Source organism: Amblyomma mixtum, chromosome 7 (genome assembly GCF_055824585.1).
Source record: "Amblyomma mixtum isolate Tamu chromosome 7, ASM5582458v1, whole genome shotgun sequence".
NCBI lineage: Eukaryota > Metazoa > Arthropoda > Arachnida > Ixodida > Ixodidae > Amblyomma > Amblyomma mixtum.
This window is the reverse complement of record NC_143018.1, coordinates 47,182,980-47,198,471: the sequence shown is the minus strand read 5'-3', so window position 1 is coordinate 47,198,471 and position 15,492 is coordinate 47,182,980. Positions and strand designations below refer to the sequence as shown.

The following is a 15,492-nucleotide window of genomic DNA, read 5'->3' as shown; positions in this document are numbered from 1 at the left end:
TTAGCAGACAAAAGATGGTACAAAGTGGAAAAGAATAAAAGTAAACAATATTAAATACATTGGACTGCAAACAATTATTACAACGTACTTGAAGAAAACCGTATTATATTGACACAGAAGAAAAAACAGCAAACGAATAGCGGGACTGCATGGATTCGACTACACATACGAACACAATTTATGTACAGTCGTGCGCAAAAGTGCAGAGACCACGGGAATGGCGGTGGTTGCGATTTGTCTGTGTATAAAGGCGTGTCTGGAAGAAATGGGTAGAAAGACTGGTTAACTTATTTGGTCAGGCACCCTGTGCATATCTCGAAAGCAGGCGCTGCACCGTGAGAAAGCGCTGGCGCGCAGTTCTGTCAGTTCGCGTGGTCTCTCCACTTTTGCGCACGCGTGTACTATATCATGGATGCATAAAGGTGGTCAATTCGTTTTTGAACATTAATTGGTCACGTATGGTAGCAATGCAATCCGGAAGACCATTCCAACACTTGATAGCACGTGGCAAAGAAGAATTAAACGCGAGTGTTCCGCGGAATAGACATTGGAAGCCAAGATTATTATGTAGGCGACGTGAAGTGCGCATTGGGCGTTTAAGTGGCAGTGTGGACGCGGGACAACTGTATATTAGTTTCTGTAGTAAGCAAAGAAGTGCGATATCCCTACATGTTTTAAACTTGTTAGCGATAAATATAACTTGATGCTTGTTACGCTGGAATGACGGTTGTAGCCGTGAGAAATAAAACGCGCTGCACGGTTCTGAATTGCTTCTAGGGAATGAATTAAATAAACCTAATGTGATGACCAGATAGCTGATGCTGAGAGTTTATAAATTAAAAAAGAAAACGTTTCCCGAAATTGTTTTTAACTGTAAGTACTTTGTTTCACTGAACTGCAGTTTCTGCACAAGTTTTATCCTTTGAGTGTGCCTGAGCTGAACACCAAATAGCCCTTTACATTAGAAGTGCAGTTGTACGAGACAGTTGCGAGAGAACAATACGATTACTGCAGAGCTTATCAGATAAGTCTTTACAGCCAAATGCTATGCTGTCTGCATCACAATCAGAAAAATATTGCAAGAGGACTTTAAGAAGATCATAACCTACACAGACTCGCTAAGCATTCTGGAAGCGCTGCAAGCATTATAAAAGTACAGCCGTTAATGGGAGATATAATCCGCCGAATGGCAACAGCCGAAACATATGGTGAAGAAATAAAATTGTGACGTAAGATGCAAAGCTTGTACGGCATGACCTCGCCAAAGCAGACCAGAGAAAGTAAATATTCCGCACGAAGATTGTTTAATACTAATGAAGAGTAAATTAATAAAGAAATGGCAGTCCACTTGGGATGATGAAATCAACAATAAACTACACCTGGTAAAGCCTATCCTTGGCGAATGGAAGTTGTCAACACCAAGAATGCTTTATTGAAGTGATCTTATTTCACCTTCGCATTGAACATGCGCACCTTAAGCACAGCTTCATACTCGTGAAACAAGAAAATCCTCTTTATGGCGAAGTGGTGACAGTAAACCACGTTTTATTTTCGTTCAGAAAACTAGAAATACTAAGAAAAATGTGTTTAACAATATTTTACAAAAAACACGTCCCTTTCCACCCCCGCTTGCTTTAAGGAGAGGATGCAATAGTAGACTTATCGCGACTAGTTTCATGCCTAAAAGAAGGAAATCTCATACGAAATTGTAACTTCTTTTTTTTAAAGAACTAGTCTGCCAGCATGACAGATCTTGCCAATCCTGTGTCTGGCGCATGATAGCCTCAGCTGCTTATGTGCCATAAAACCCAACACACACACCTCACAGAGCCAAGAAAATCTAGTAGAGGCACGTCCGGCTTCACCGCTTAGCATTTTTCCTGATGCCAGTTTGTGGATTTGCATGCTTACACTCATTCGATTAGTAAAGCTTTTGGTTGGGAATTATACTAGCCAGGACAACAACATCTCGCGTGGTTTGAAAGCGTACTGCAGTGGGCATTGCGCCAGCTCAGCTTAATCCTTTCAGTAGGCTTATTTCACTTGGGCCCCTGCCTCTGTTGAACTGAACTGCAGTTTAACACTGCTAATCAGTTCAGTTGACCGGCAGCTGAACTGCTGTTGAAAACAGTGTTATAGTGTTATTTTTTTGATGTTGGACATAGGCAAGCTTAAAGAGCTTAGCTGTACATTGGTATCTTTCTCACTGTGCTCTGCCGAAACCTGTTGCCGGAGGAGCTTTTTTTTTAACCTCACGAAAATCTTATCACAGAGGGGAGAGGAAGTGCCACAACATCACGCAATAATGGTTGTGGTGCTTGGAGCGAATTGGGGAGGACACGGGCGATTTATTGGGTGCCTGAGGAACCATCACTTGGAATCGCTAAAGTAGCTAATGAGTGAGACTGAGCAGGACAGAGGATAGAAAGCGCACTGGACGTGAAGTATTGAACACAGCATCGCTGTCCTGATAAGTGAAGACTGTAGTGCCAGGTGCTGGGTACATCCGGCTGTCAAGTGAGGTTTCTGCTTTTAGCACTGTTATGATGAAATAGATTCCTTGTAAAAAGCATAGAACTCCTTGGAAGCATAGAACATGGACTTGTAAGATTGCACATCATCGCTGTTAACCCTGTGATGACCAGGCAGTGTAATTGTTGGGTAAATCTAAACTTGCAGGACTTCCACTGCTGGCCCTTGCTTTGTAGATAGGTGAAAGTCTGGAAATTCTATTGTGAATATTGCTGTGTAGTGAAGTTAGTGGATGCACTGTATTTCTTGAAGGAAGAAAAACTGCATACTTGTGCTCGAGCACATACGCCGAATAAAAAGTAAAATTTTTCATTCTGCCACATGTTGATGTATTAGTACGCCTGTTGAGATTTTGGGTTCTTTTGCAATGAGGGATCTTTCACCAGTCTTTCTGCATCGCTTTTAAGATGACAACGCATTTGCTGCCTGAAGCACAGAGATAAAACGTCTGGGCATACCAAAGAAATTTGAGTCGCACTGGACCTTGTGAGCAGTGGTTCCACTGACATGGGTGTATGAAGTCGATAAAGTGTTGAAATTCTTTTTTGTACAAGCAGTTCTTGTGTGAAATTAGCTGAGGCAACACATAAAATAAAGCTTTTGCATACTGCTGCCACCAGCTTTCTTGGCAGTGGTACTGACTAAAGTGATCTTGTCGCGGGTGACTTTTGTAAGCTTGGAGTGACACTTGCCTTGTCATTTTCTGTTCACAGATGAGGAGAAGATCCACAAGCTGAGCAGCAAGCTGCTAATGGCCGTCTGTGGGGAAGCCGGGGATACCGTTCAGTTTGCAGAGTTCATCGCCAAGAACATTCAGCTCTACAAGATGCGCAATGGTGCGTATGCCTCCATTGGCCATCAGTAGGCTTTGTACTTCCTCGTACGCATTTGAAAGCACTGGAGTCTATCGCGCGTTGCGAAAATAAATGCACGCCGTAGACGGCTTCTCTCAGCTAAACTGCCGCATTGTTCGAGCTCAAATTTTGCACAGAAATGGCATTTGGTGGGCAGAATTGTTTCATGCTACATTTCTTTTGGTTACTTGCCTGAATCAATCAAAAAAAGTCACATATTCGAATCGTCTGCGTTGACGGTGAAGGAAATCACGACGTCCTGTCACCGAACGCACCGGTGGCGCCATCTCGTTTGTTAGCCGTGAAGATTCAGCAAAGGAAGGGGGTTCTGGAGGTTTGAAGATGCTCTTTCAACTGGTTTTTTAATGGTCACAGAAAACTTAGTTTAGCCAGGCTAAGTTTTCAGTAAACTAAGTTTTCTGTTGCCATTAAAAAAACTAGTTGAAAGAGCGTCTTCAAACCTCCCGAATCCTCCTCCTTTGCCGAATCTTCACGGCCAACAAACTAGGTGGTGCCACCGGTGCGTTCGCTGACAGAGCGGCATGATTTCCTTTGCCGCCACCGCAGATGATGCGAATATGCGACTTTTTTTGATCGATTCAGGCAAGTAACCCAAACAAATGTGGCATTCTGCCGACCAAGTGCCATTTCTGTGCGAAATTTGAGCTCGAACAGTGCACCCGTTTGGCTGGGAGGAGCACTCTACGACGTGTGTTTATTTGCGCAACACGCGATACTTATCTCCAAAACTGTCCTGATCATGGCGAGGAATGTCTAGAGCAGTATTTTCAAACTAGTGGCATGCAGAACAGAAACTTGGATGTTCCAGAATATTATGCCACAAGCCAGTGTAGCTGCACAAGCTCAGATAGCAAGTGTAGCGGTGATGTTGACTATGATACTAAATATGCTTGCAGTGTGCAAGGTGGGGCTAATCTGACTGCTTACGTGCCCATGCCTCCTGCCAGCTATGAAATAGATCGATATTTTGAAAACTCCGTTCGACTTAATTTCTGAAGAGGGCATGTGAAGTGCTCCAGTGACTTTACATGACTGAGTGCTCACTGCACGCGCAACTTAAACTCTTGAGGAGCTGTGCTCATTACTGGCAATATTGGTGCAAGTTGTCACGGTGTGTAGGACTTCCGCTGTGTAGAGGCTGGCTGGGGCTTGGCTGGCAGCGATGCTTTGTCAACAGAAATTTCATGGGACAGTGGTCAAGTGCTCGATGTGAAGGTCATCATTGATGGTTATCATTATCAGCTGCCAGATTAGCTATTTAACCTAATCTCATCTCCCCACCTGACATGCCTCCGGCCCCACGTTTAATGTCAGCACCAGCTCTGGGAGCATGAACAAAGACGCTGTTCTGTACACTGTGCTACTGGATACTGTATTTTCATACTCCGTGGCAATGAAATAAATGGCTTTACTTCTATCAATGGTTCTTAATCTGCGCTGGTCCTAAGGACATTCTTTGAGTATCTAAAGTGCTTGCTTTTCGATAAGGTTTTGTAGTTTCCTTAGGGTAGTCACAAGACCTGATGGAAGCGCGTGTGCTTGTTATGCAAATCAATTGAATCATGTTTTCGGGGTCCTATACTGGAACGCTGCTTGAAAAAAATAACAAAGTGAATTGAGTAGTTTTTAGTTATCCTATTGTGTATACATCCGTAAAAGGTGCCTGACCCTTGGTCACAGCTAGTTGAAAAATTTATCCTTGTTTTCTTTGTAACAACACTTTGCTCGTACTTCCCAGGACTGCTTAATCACTTGCTGTCATGCTTAATGAGTCCCCGATCTGTTCATGGCATCACTGCAGCCCTGCTTTCACTGGCATGGAAGCCGGTGTACAGTACATTTGGGAGAGCACTTTATTACATTCGCATAAGGGAAGGGAGAAAAAAAAACGAGCGGGGTGCTTGTGAGCCGATGAAATGACTCAGTCACTGATCATAGCCCATGGACTATGGGCAGTCACTGCTTCCTCTTCTCATTGGATCACCTCAGACGGATTTCCGTTGGCCTTTCGACTACAATCGCATGTGAGCTAGCAGCTGGGATGGTGCGCATTCTTGCTGCTCTTTTTATTTTTTCATCAGCAGTAGGCTAAAACCCAGTCGTACATTATGCACTCCCTCTTTGTCGCTTGAGTTGCGTGTTGCCTCGAGGAATCAGGAAAAAAAAGTGACGTCGTACGTCATTAGCTGCCTGGCTGAAGCATGTGGCTTTTGTGTGTGTCGTGTCTTTTGTGCATGTGTTTGTGCGTGTATGTGGCATTGTCGGTGCCTGTCATGACGTGCTTGCATTGCCCACGTGAACGGCTTTGGCTGCGTAGTGAGCCTGCCGGAAGTGGGCACTTTGGAATCAAACTCTGAAAGTGGAGCATGTGTCCTTCGTCACCGCAAACCCAACTGTCGTGTGACACACGGGCGGCCGTCATGTGATGAGCGCATTAAAGCTCTCCTGTTCAGGACGTGATAGCAGACAAAGGGTATTTGAATTGCCCAGTTGTGTGCTTTGTTTTTTTACTCGTTTGGCCTTTGTCCAGCAAGCTCATATGTGTCTCTCTCAAAGGGCAAATAAAAACAGTGCGCATGGGGGTAAATTGGAAGCGAGTAAAGATTGTAAATATCTGACCAATGCTGATTCTTTTTTTTTTTCTTTTTATCAGCATAGCATGCTTCATTATTTGTGGATGAGCGAGATATGCTTCTTATCTCTTAATCTGGTGGTTTGCTACGGCATAATTGAGCCTGCCTTCCATGTCCTCCTCTTCCTTTCTCGCATGCATTTCCCTTATCCAGCATGGTAGTATCCCCCCCCCTTATCTCTGTTTTCTGCATTTGGCACAAGCGTAACTTGTGAGTCACAGTGAATATGGCTAGGAACAATGTCGTCCTCTTCGCGCGTGCTTTCACTCTCACGCGCAATGAAACGTGAATGCTTAAATGAATTTCTGTAACGCCTGTATTTTCGTATCCACTGTAGTCGGATACTTAAGTCTGCAGTGAAGCTCCGCCCACCTTATGACTGCCACACGCAATTCCTCCACTACCAAAAAAGTAGTCCATTGTTAAAACTCCTTTTATAACCTAAAACAAGAAGCTAATGGCAAGAAAAAATTTTTAAGCTCTAGAATTTTGATGCCTGGCTTCTTGAATGTAGTCAAGTGTTAAAAAGCTGATTCCGCTTGCTAGCCGTCGCGGTGGTTTTGGCGCTCGGCTCCCGACCTGAAAGATGCGGTTTCGATCCCGGCCACGGCAGTCGAATTGATGGAGGCGAAATTCTAAAGGCTCATGTACTGTGCGATGTCAGTGCACGTTAAAGAACCCCAGGTGGTCGAAATTTCCGGAGCCCTCCACTACGGCGTCTCTCGTAGCCTGAGTCGCTTTGGGACGTTAAACCCCATAAACCTTTCATAAAGCTTATTGACTCACTTTAGCACTAGTGCATTTTTGTATCCTGTGTCCCCTGTCCAACTGCTTTGGCGTAACGTGGGAGGAAAGGTTGAACAGCAATTTACAATATGCAGGCTTTGCAACATTGTTAGTATTAAGCTCTTTCTTGCTTTGGTTTTACACGTGGCACATTAGACTAGTCTGTAATACAGAACGGCAAGTGCTAATGTGCTGAAAAGAAAACAAAAAATTAGGCGTGGTTTAGCCCTGGCTAAGCCTGGTCAGTTGCGTTAGCTGCGACACTTTTCGAGTCGTGCAGTGCGTTCTTCTGCTGTCTCTCGAGCACGTTGTCTCTTTCTAGCTTGGTCCTGTCGCCATTGCTTCTGTTTAGCACTCCCCATAACGACAAGATTCCACCGAGGCGAAGCGCGCATGTAACCCCGCGAAGCGCCACCTCCTCACCCTCTACCTCGAACCCGCCGCGGTGGCTCAGTGGTTACGGCGCACGGCTGCTGGCCCGAAAGACGCGGGTTCGATCCCGGCCGCGGCGGCTGAATTTCTTGAAGGCGAAATTCTAGAGGCCCGTGTGCTGTGCGATGGCAGTGCACGTTAAAGAACCCCAGGTGGTCGAAATTTCCGGAGCCCTTCACTACGGCGTCTCTCATAGCCTCAGTTGCTTTGGGACGTTAAACCCCAATAAACCAAACCAATCACCCTCTACCTCGATGGAGAACACACATCTGGTGGGAGCAAGGGACTATGCATGCGGCGCGGCGCCGACGACGCCACCGGCTACGCGACGAGGCGAAAACCTGGGGCAGTGTTGCTAACGCAACAAAAAGTGAAGGGAACCTATATGTCTTGCATTGATATTCCCTAGCAGTAAGGTTTGGGCCTTCTGGTTGGATTCAGTTTGGATGGAAAATGAACTATGCAGAGACAGGTACGAAAGGAAAGGCGGACAGACATAGTATCTTTGTTGGTGGAGCGCAGAGTCACTCATCGCAGTGTTCCTGAGCAGCCTGTAAGCACACTTTTTGTTGTGCTGTGTGAGGCCTAACAGCTGTGGAAGGTCGCGCAGGGAAAAATGTGGCATTAGATTTGGGGATAACTCGCCCAGAGTTGTTTTCCTCCCTTCCTTCCAGGTTATGAGCTCTCACCGTCTGCTGCGGCCCACTTCACTCGCCGGAACCTTGCGGACTACCTCAGGAGCCGAGTGAGTTGGCACTGCGTGCCTGCAACCTTTGTGGCCCACAGGCTTTTTATACAGTGGTGATTGGGGTGAAATGTCCACCCTGAATGATGGCTAGCTGGGCGAGTTGGTGCTGGTTCACCTTGAATATAAAAAACAGCGTTCGCAGATTGGACGGAAGAAGAGACGCACATACACTGTGTTAACCCTTTCAGGCGCTTTGTACACAATTATGTAGACAGCAAACTCGCAGCTTTTTTTTAACAGACTGGTGCACCTAGCAGTGATTTCATTGTTTCAGTCCAACTGAGCAGCCTTCTTGTCGCAAATAACGTGGTTTTTTGTGCCATGTAGCCAATGCAGTAAATAATATTCCACTCAACAGTGAGCTAGGTAGCACTTTCCACCATTTTTGTGCAGACGGATTTTGTTGCAAGTGAAAACATTGATTGTTTTTGCTCAATTTCGGGCGTAATGTGAATTTTCGAAACGCAAAATGATTCCACGATTCCTAGGGTGCTTACCTGACACATGAAAACATTTCGACTTTACTATTTCTAACTAATCTGACACTTTGTACGGAATTCTCCATATCGTTGTAAAAACTTACCTGCTGGTCTTTCACGCTCAAAAACTAACAAACTCCCTTTCTTGAGGCCTGAATATACTACTTAGGTGAAAAAAAATGACTGATTTCAATAAAACAAAAAATGGCGCCTGAAAGGGTTCAACTATCAAGTGAAAGTTTACTGAAGAAAGCGAGAATAAATAAACACAATCCGCTCGTCATGTCGTGTTCATCAAGAGGGGGAACAGGTTATCTGTAAACACTAGCTGTCAGTAAACGCAAGCTCTTTAGTATGGTGCTGTGTTTGGTGCATGATGGCTTTTTTTTTTTTTACGAAGACTCTGGGTAGCCTGGTTTATGTATGTGCCATCAGATTTCTGTAAATAATTTACCTCAGCTAGCCATGTCTCCTAATCTCTGTGTCTCAATAGCGTAGTTATGCTTTCTGTGTGTGGAAAACAATCTTTGCATGAGGCCTAATGTGCGGTTAAGTACTTGAATGATGACTCGAGAGGGATCTGAAATTCTCCCGCAAAGTTGCGTGGTTAATGCCCAGTGTCATTTGTCCAATGCACACTTTACCGCAAGGTAGCGAGATGCGGTAAACAACACCTGTGGTGCATAGGACATGCTTGTTTTGGTGAGAAGCTATGCATTTTGGAGCGGTGCTTACCATATTTTCCGGTGTATAAGATGCGGGTTTTTTTTCAAAAATCTTGCTGGTGCGTCCTATACAAGGGTGCGTCTTATATGCGAATTTTCCAGATTTTTTGCGAGTTTAGAAATTACTCAGGTTCATGTTCAAGCTTTTTTTCACCGAAAAATTATTACTACCAATAACGCGGTTGTAACATGGTTACTTCAATACGGGGACCGCCGTGCGCAACTTTTTTTAGGTGAACTTTATCATGAAACGGCGGGGTTGACCCCTTACGGGATCTTAAACCCACGGCCGTTTCGGAGGCCCCAAGGAAAGGTAATGCGAAATGCCAAAAGATAACGACAGTTGTGTTTCTCGCCACTGTCAAGACAAGCCAAGAGAAGCCAACGTTTTTATTTAGTCACCCTTTGCAAGCACGTAGTGCGAAGAGAATGCTTCAGCCGCGTTGCCTTTTCGATAGCGCATCCGAAGGTGAAGATTTTGAAGGTTTTATGTAAAAATAAAATTTTATGGACATACAGTTCTCTTGCTTTTTTTTTCTTTTGTGCTAAAACGTGGGCGGGTATGGCGTGAGTGTTGCCTTTTTCGATCACTTGGCGTTGCTTAAGAACTGCTCACACGTACGGTGCATTTTGCGATGGTCGCATAAGCATGCTTAATTAAGCCTCACTAGCCTAACTGGGTAAACTGGGGTGCGTCTTATATACCAACTTTTTCAATGACAGCCTGCATATTGGCGGGTGCGTCTTATACACCGGGAAATACGGTATATGCACTGCTCTACACGAGTTCAGACTAGTTGCTTTCTTGTGCTTTACCTCAGTACATGCAGAGATGCAGAGTTGACTGTGCAGTGGAAAAGGAAAGAATGACATCACAATCGAAGCAATGTTTTTGACATATGTACTGCAGGGAAGGGACTCGTGTAAGGTGAACAACAGCCACAACCTCGGTGAGGAGGGCGGTAATGCTGTGTCAGACTCGGCATAGGTGGTTAGTTCCTGTGATCACTTCAGTAATCCTAAAGGTGACACAGCGGGCAGTTTGTTTCGCTCTGCAAGGCGTGCGGTCAACATCTCAGCCTCCACTGATGGGGGTGCTTTGAGTGTTTTGGTTCAGATTCAAGTTGCTATGGTAGAACATAAAAACAGCAGAGGCATAACGAAAATAAACGCATCTCGGAGCATTTGGGCATAGGGACCTTGTTTCTTTGCGATGTCTGCTAATTTGCTAAATATTTGTTCATGTTCATGTACGCATCAACCATGAATTGGGTGAAGAATTTTGACAGCCACTGGGCTAAAATCTAATTGAGTAGTTACTGATTTAAGTCATTCTTATGTTACCATTTAGTGCTCAGATGTGAAAAATAAACTAAATGTGATGAAACATCAGGAATTTTGTTTGTCACTAAAGTGTTTGTCACTAAAGAATTGATATAAGTACTTTTCTCAACACTGACCTTTGAGCTGTCCCACAATGTAGGACACTAGGCAAAATCACTTTTTCTTAGGTGGGGTACAGCTTGAAACATTTGGCAACGACTCTGATGTCACATTTGTCATCACGCATGATAGTTTTCTTGAAAGACTGAAATAGCACAATTAAAATGAAGGACCAGGGAAAGGAGAGACACGTACAAGCACTGAATTTACAGCTGGCTGTTTAATCGGAAAATTCAGTTAAATATCGAACCGCCGCAGGGAGGGGTAAATACGTTTTCACCGTTTAACCGCGGCTGACACAGTGCAAGACTGCGGGGCCCCAACCCGTGATTGCGCACGCTGACCACGGCGGGCCTTGCAACGAAGGAACGACACTCTGGCTGACACAAACAGGCATTTATTGCTACAAAGACAATAATTAGGGGTGTGCGAATATTTGAAATTATCGAATATAATTCGAATATTATATTTTTAGTATTCGTATTCGATTCGAAATCCAAGTATTCGTGTTGTTTCGAATATTCGATACGACACGAATATCGTATCTAGCCGAATATTCTATTGCTGGCACCGGCGTTCATTTTGGTCCGCAAGTCCTATCGACAGAGACACAACAACATGGCGGCGCTCATAGCAATGCGTAACGTTCGGCCATGCAGTAGCTGACTGCGCTGGTGAGCTTCTTTGTGGCTATACCTGAGAGCTGGTATAGTCAGAGCTGTGCACGAAATACCTCGCAATATGTGTCAGTTCAGTGCCAATTGAGAGGGCATTTTCTGTGGCAGGAGAAGTCGTTTCAGCTAGAAGGGAACTACTTCTGCCTGACCATGTGCAGCAGCCGGTTTTCCTTCACGACAACCTTTTGTGCTCATCCCAGCAACGTGTTTTTGTTCTTATGGCAAGCTAGTCTTGATCAATGCTGTGTACTAGCCATCTTCTCTGGTATTTCCACTCATCTAAGAACAATGTTCAAGACTTTGATAATTTTTGTGCAGCCACACACACTTTTCGTGCTCATTTCATCACCGATAGTGGAACTGTGATGTTCTTAGGTGCTCAAATAAATGTTTTGTAGTGGTTAAATGCGTCTGTCCTTGATTATTCGATATTCGATTCGATATTCAGAACCAAGTATTTGTATTCGATTCGTATTCGAAAAAATTGATATTCGCACACCCCTAACAATAATGCTAGCTAGTCACAAAATACGCCGAGGAATCGAGGTCTCCCAACTCACCAGCAAGGTTATGAGCGAGTGTTAGCCGACGCTAGGGCAGGGGACACTCCGTGGCTGGACAGGACGAGATGCGGGGGAACATTCCTCCCCACAAGGACTTGCCCTGCTGGCGAAGTGTGGAGCGCGGCTTGCAAACGCCAGCACGCGTCCAAGTTCCCGAGCCAAAGAAAGTCTCCCCCGCCCGCGCGCAGCAATCACGCCATCCGTGGTGCTCATGTGACTGAGTAACCGGCGCCCTCCCTTGTTAGTTAAGGTAACTAAAACTGTGCTAGGGAGGGTGCATCACGGGGAAGCGAACCACAGGGGACCAGCAGGGGCAGGTCCCCACAAAGCTCGTGTCATCCTAAAAAAAAAAAGATTACATACTCATTTGCCGCACAAATGGGGTTCGATCTTCTTCTGGAATCACAATCACAGTTCATGGGATCAAATCTGCTGACTGTTTCCGCAAAAGAATGGCAGCTCCTTCTGAATGCACACAATGCACAAAACTGAACTCATACAACACACACACACAGAAAAAATTTAAGCCATCTTTAACTTAAGCTGACAGGCACAAGTTTCTACACAATAAACTTTTAGAGTTACTGTGCGAAAAAAAAATAGGTGTCTACACGCAGGGTACTAGGCATATATGAGTTAATCTTCCCCACTTCTTGGGCTCATTTTTTTACTATGACAAGCTCTGATCATCTGACTAGATGCAGCTCACGTCCCTTTCAACCCTTTAGTCCTTCAGCTCAGGTGAAACAGTCCTGAATAAACTGTGCGGTCATTCACCCCCCCACAGACTCCGTATTCTGTCAACGTCCTCCTGGCGGGCCACGACAATGCCAACGGTACGGAGCTGTACTACATCGACTACCTGGCAACCATGGCCAAGGTGCCCTTTGCAGCGCATGGCTACGGGGCTTTCTTCCTCATGTCTGTGCTGGACAGGTACTACAGGGAAGGTAGGTCACTGCTGCTGCCATTGATCACCTTTCCCCTCTCACGCAGAGAGAGTGTGAAATGAGGGGGTGAACTCTGAAGAAAGAAGAAACGGACAAAGCATTTTGGTGGAGAGTTTGAGCATTTTCAAAGACTGTTTCGATATAAAAAGGCTATTGTTTCAGCTATGATGGATGTCTGGAAAGGGGGTGATGCATAGCAATTTGTCACCTAATTACAGTGTGCCTGTGCGGGACGGCGTTCAACCTCAAGAACGGATGACATTGTTTCGGAAAGTGTGAAGTTTCTTGTAAGGACAGATTGTCATCTGACAATGAGAGTGATCAGGCATTAGTTGAATTTGAATGTTTTACTATCAAATCATAATACAAACATAGGATTCGGATATGCAGATATTGTGTAAAGGTGGTTTCAAAGAACCTCACGACTGAGCAGAAGAACAATAGAAGAGGTGTATCCCTTTTTTTTGTGGAGTGCCTTGAAAGGGAGCCAGAATTCTTGAGCCGTGCGATAACAGGTGACGAATTGTGGACTTTTGAGTAACGCCAAAGTTGAGACTGGCATACTACAAACTCTTCCCATTCAAGGAAAGGAAGAATGAGCAAATCGAAAATTAAATCGATACTCATTTATTTTTTTGAGTTGGGGGATCGTTCACAAGGCATTTGTGCCTTCAGGAGAAACTCTCAATCAAACTTTTTATCATGAAGCCCTTGAAAGACTCGAGAAACGGGTAGCACGTGTGCGACCAGGCATTGCACAGATGTGGATGCTTCACCACAACAATGCACCCTGTCATACAACAATGCTGGTAAATGATTTTTTGGTAAGAAATAGTATTCCTGTGGTTCCCCTATTCACCAGATGTCAGTCCCTCTGACCTTTTTAAGGCGAAAGCCTTTAATGTCTCATCGTTGCAAGCAGCAGTTGTCGACAGAAATGTCACGCTTTTCAGTTGGTCGAAATGGTCGTGACGTCAGAGTGCGCCAATTTCAAGCGGGGCCAATTGTACTTTGGCTAGTAACCATGCAACCAATTGAAGGGATCATATAGTGATCCTCCAAGTAAGTGGGACTGAGCTTAGTTAATTGCGTAAGTACCCAATTAGCCTAATTAACTTTTCTAGTAAGGCCATATAAATAAATAAAACCGAGTAGGAAATTGGTCGAGCTCGGGAATCGAACCCAGGTCTTGGGAGTGGGAGACGAGTATGCTATCCACTCCGCCATGCCAGCTCGATGGTTTGGAATGAACAAAGGCGCGTCTAGTGAATACGGTGTCTTCGCTCACTGCCATCCTCCTCCCTTCCCTTCTGGCGAGGTTTAAGTGTCCACCGAGATATGAGAGACAGATACATTTCCTTTCCTCAAAAACCAATTTACCGACGAGCGAGGCGTAGAACCGAATGGGCGATGGCATTCTATGGACTCCCTGGCAGCGTTGCAAGACGCTGTCGCGTTTCACTCTTAGAGGCGAAGCTTAACATCTTAACCACACATCAGTGACCGCACTTTAGGTCAAAAAAGTGCACCCCCCCCCCCCCCCCTGAATTTTGACGGGTGTCCACCGAGATATGTGAGACAGTTACTGCGTAATTTCCTTTCTTCAAATACAATTTTCATTTTCTTCATTACGGGCCATCTTTGTCTTTCTTCTTTCACTCCCACTTCCTCCGTTTCTCTAAGGTGCGGTTCAGGTGTCCACCGAGATGACAGAGAATTACTGCGCCATTTCCTTTCCTCAAAAAGCGTTGCGTTCAAACGGCAAGGCATCGCGCCGAACGGGTGGTGGCGTTCCGTGGACTCCCTGGCAGCGCTACAACACGCTGTCGCGTTCCACTCCTAAAGGCGAAGCTTAAGCGTCATTAATTTGCATTTAATTAGTATTCAGGCATCAATCAGTAATTAACCATTAATTAATGATTTGTCATCACTTGGTAATTAGTCCTCAATTACATGTGATGCCACCAGTGCCACAGAGGCAGTCAAAGTGGCGCGAAAACGCTTTCGCCTCTACGCATTTTAGACAGTCAAAGTGCCCCTGAATTTTTATTCCCCCAGCTCGAAATCCACTTGAAAGGGCGACGCTTTGGTACTCTAGATAATATTTAGAAGAGCGGAACAGACGAGCTGAGACGTATTCTAGCAGAAGCCTTCCAGAACTGCTATGAAGCTTCTCTGTCGCTGTGTAAATGCAGAAAGGAACTATTTTGAAGGGACAACCTTGATGTATAAAAAGAAAAAATTCATGGTTACAGTAAATCAGTGTTACATTTCTAACGTGCCTCATATTTCTTTCAGCACAACACAGACATTTTAACCCAATGTTTGGAGCAATGTAGCCTTAGTACTTAAGGATCATAAAACTCAACATGTGCCTGTGCCACCTATCTCTTGCAGACATGAACGAGGATGAGGCAGTCGAGCTGCTGAAGAAATGCGTCGGCGAGGTCCAGAAGCGCTTCCTCGTCAACCTACCCGCTTTTCGGGTGCAGATTGTCGACAAGGATGGCATCAGGGACAAGGCTGACATCCCTGTTGTGGCTCTTGCTGCCGCCTGATGAGGAAGGCGGCTACTCCGCTAGGTTTCTCAATGCCCTGCTTCTGATGTGTAATAAAGTCTGCACTGGTCCTCTGGTGTTTCAAACCTCA

At 45.1% G+C, this 15,492-nt stretch overlaps 1 protein-coding gene across 1 annotated transcript in view; it reads left to right on the top strand.

The window, feature by feature from the left end:
* Positions 1-15,492, top strand: part of Prosbeta4 (Proteasome beta4 subunit) — a 25,407-nt gene extending 9,915 nt beyond the window's left edge. The window contains exons 2-5 of the mRNA XM_089552484.1: positions 3,246-3,368; positions 7,933-8,003; positions 12,681-12,843; positions 15,241-15,492. Of these exons, the coding sequence (XP_089408610.1) occupies positions 3,246-3,368; positions 7,933-8,003; positions 12,681-12,843; positions 15,241-15,401 (518 nt within the window). The 3' untranslated portion in view covers positions 15,402-15,492. The remainder of the gene's footprint in view (positions 1-3,245; positions 3,369-7,932; positions 8,004-12,680; positions 12,844-15,240) is intronic.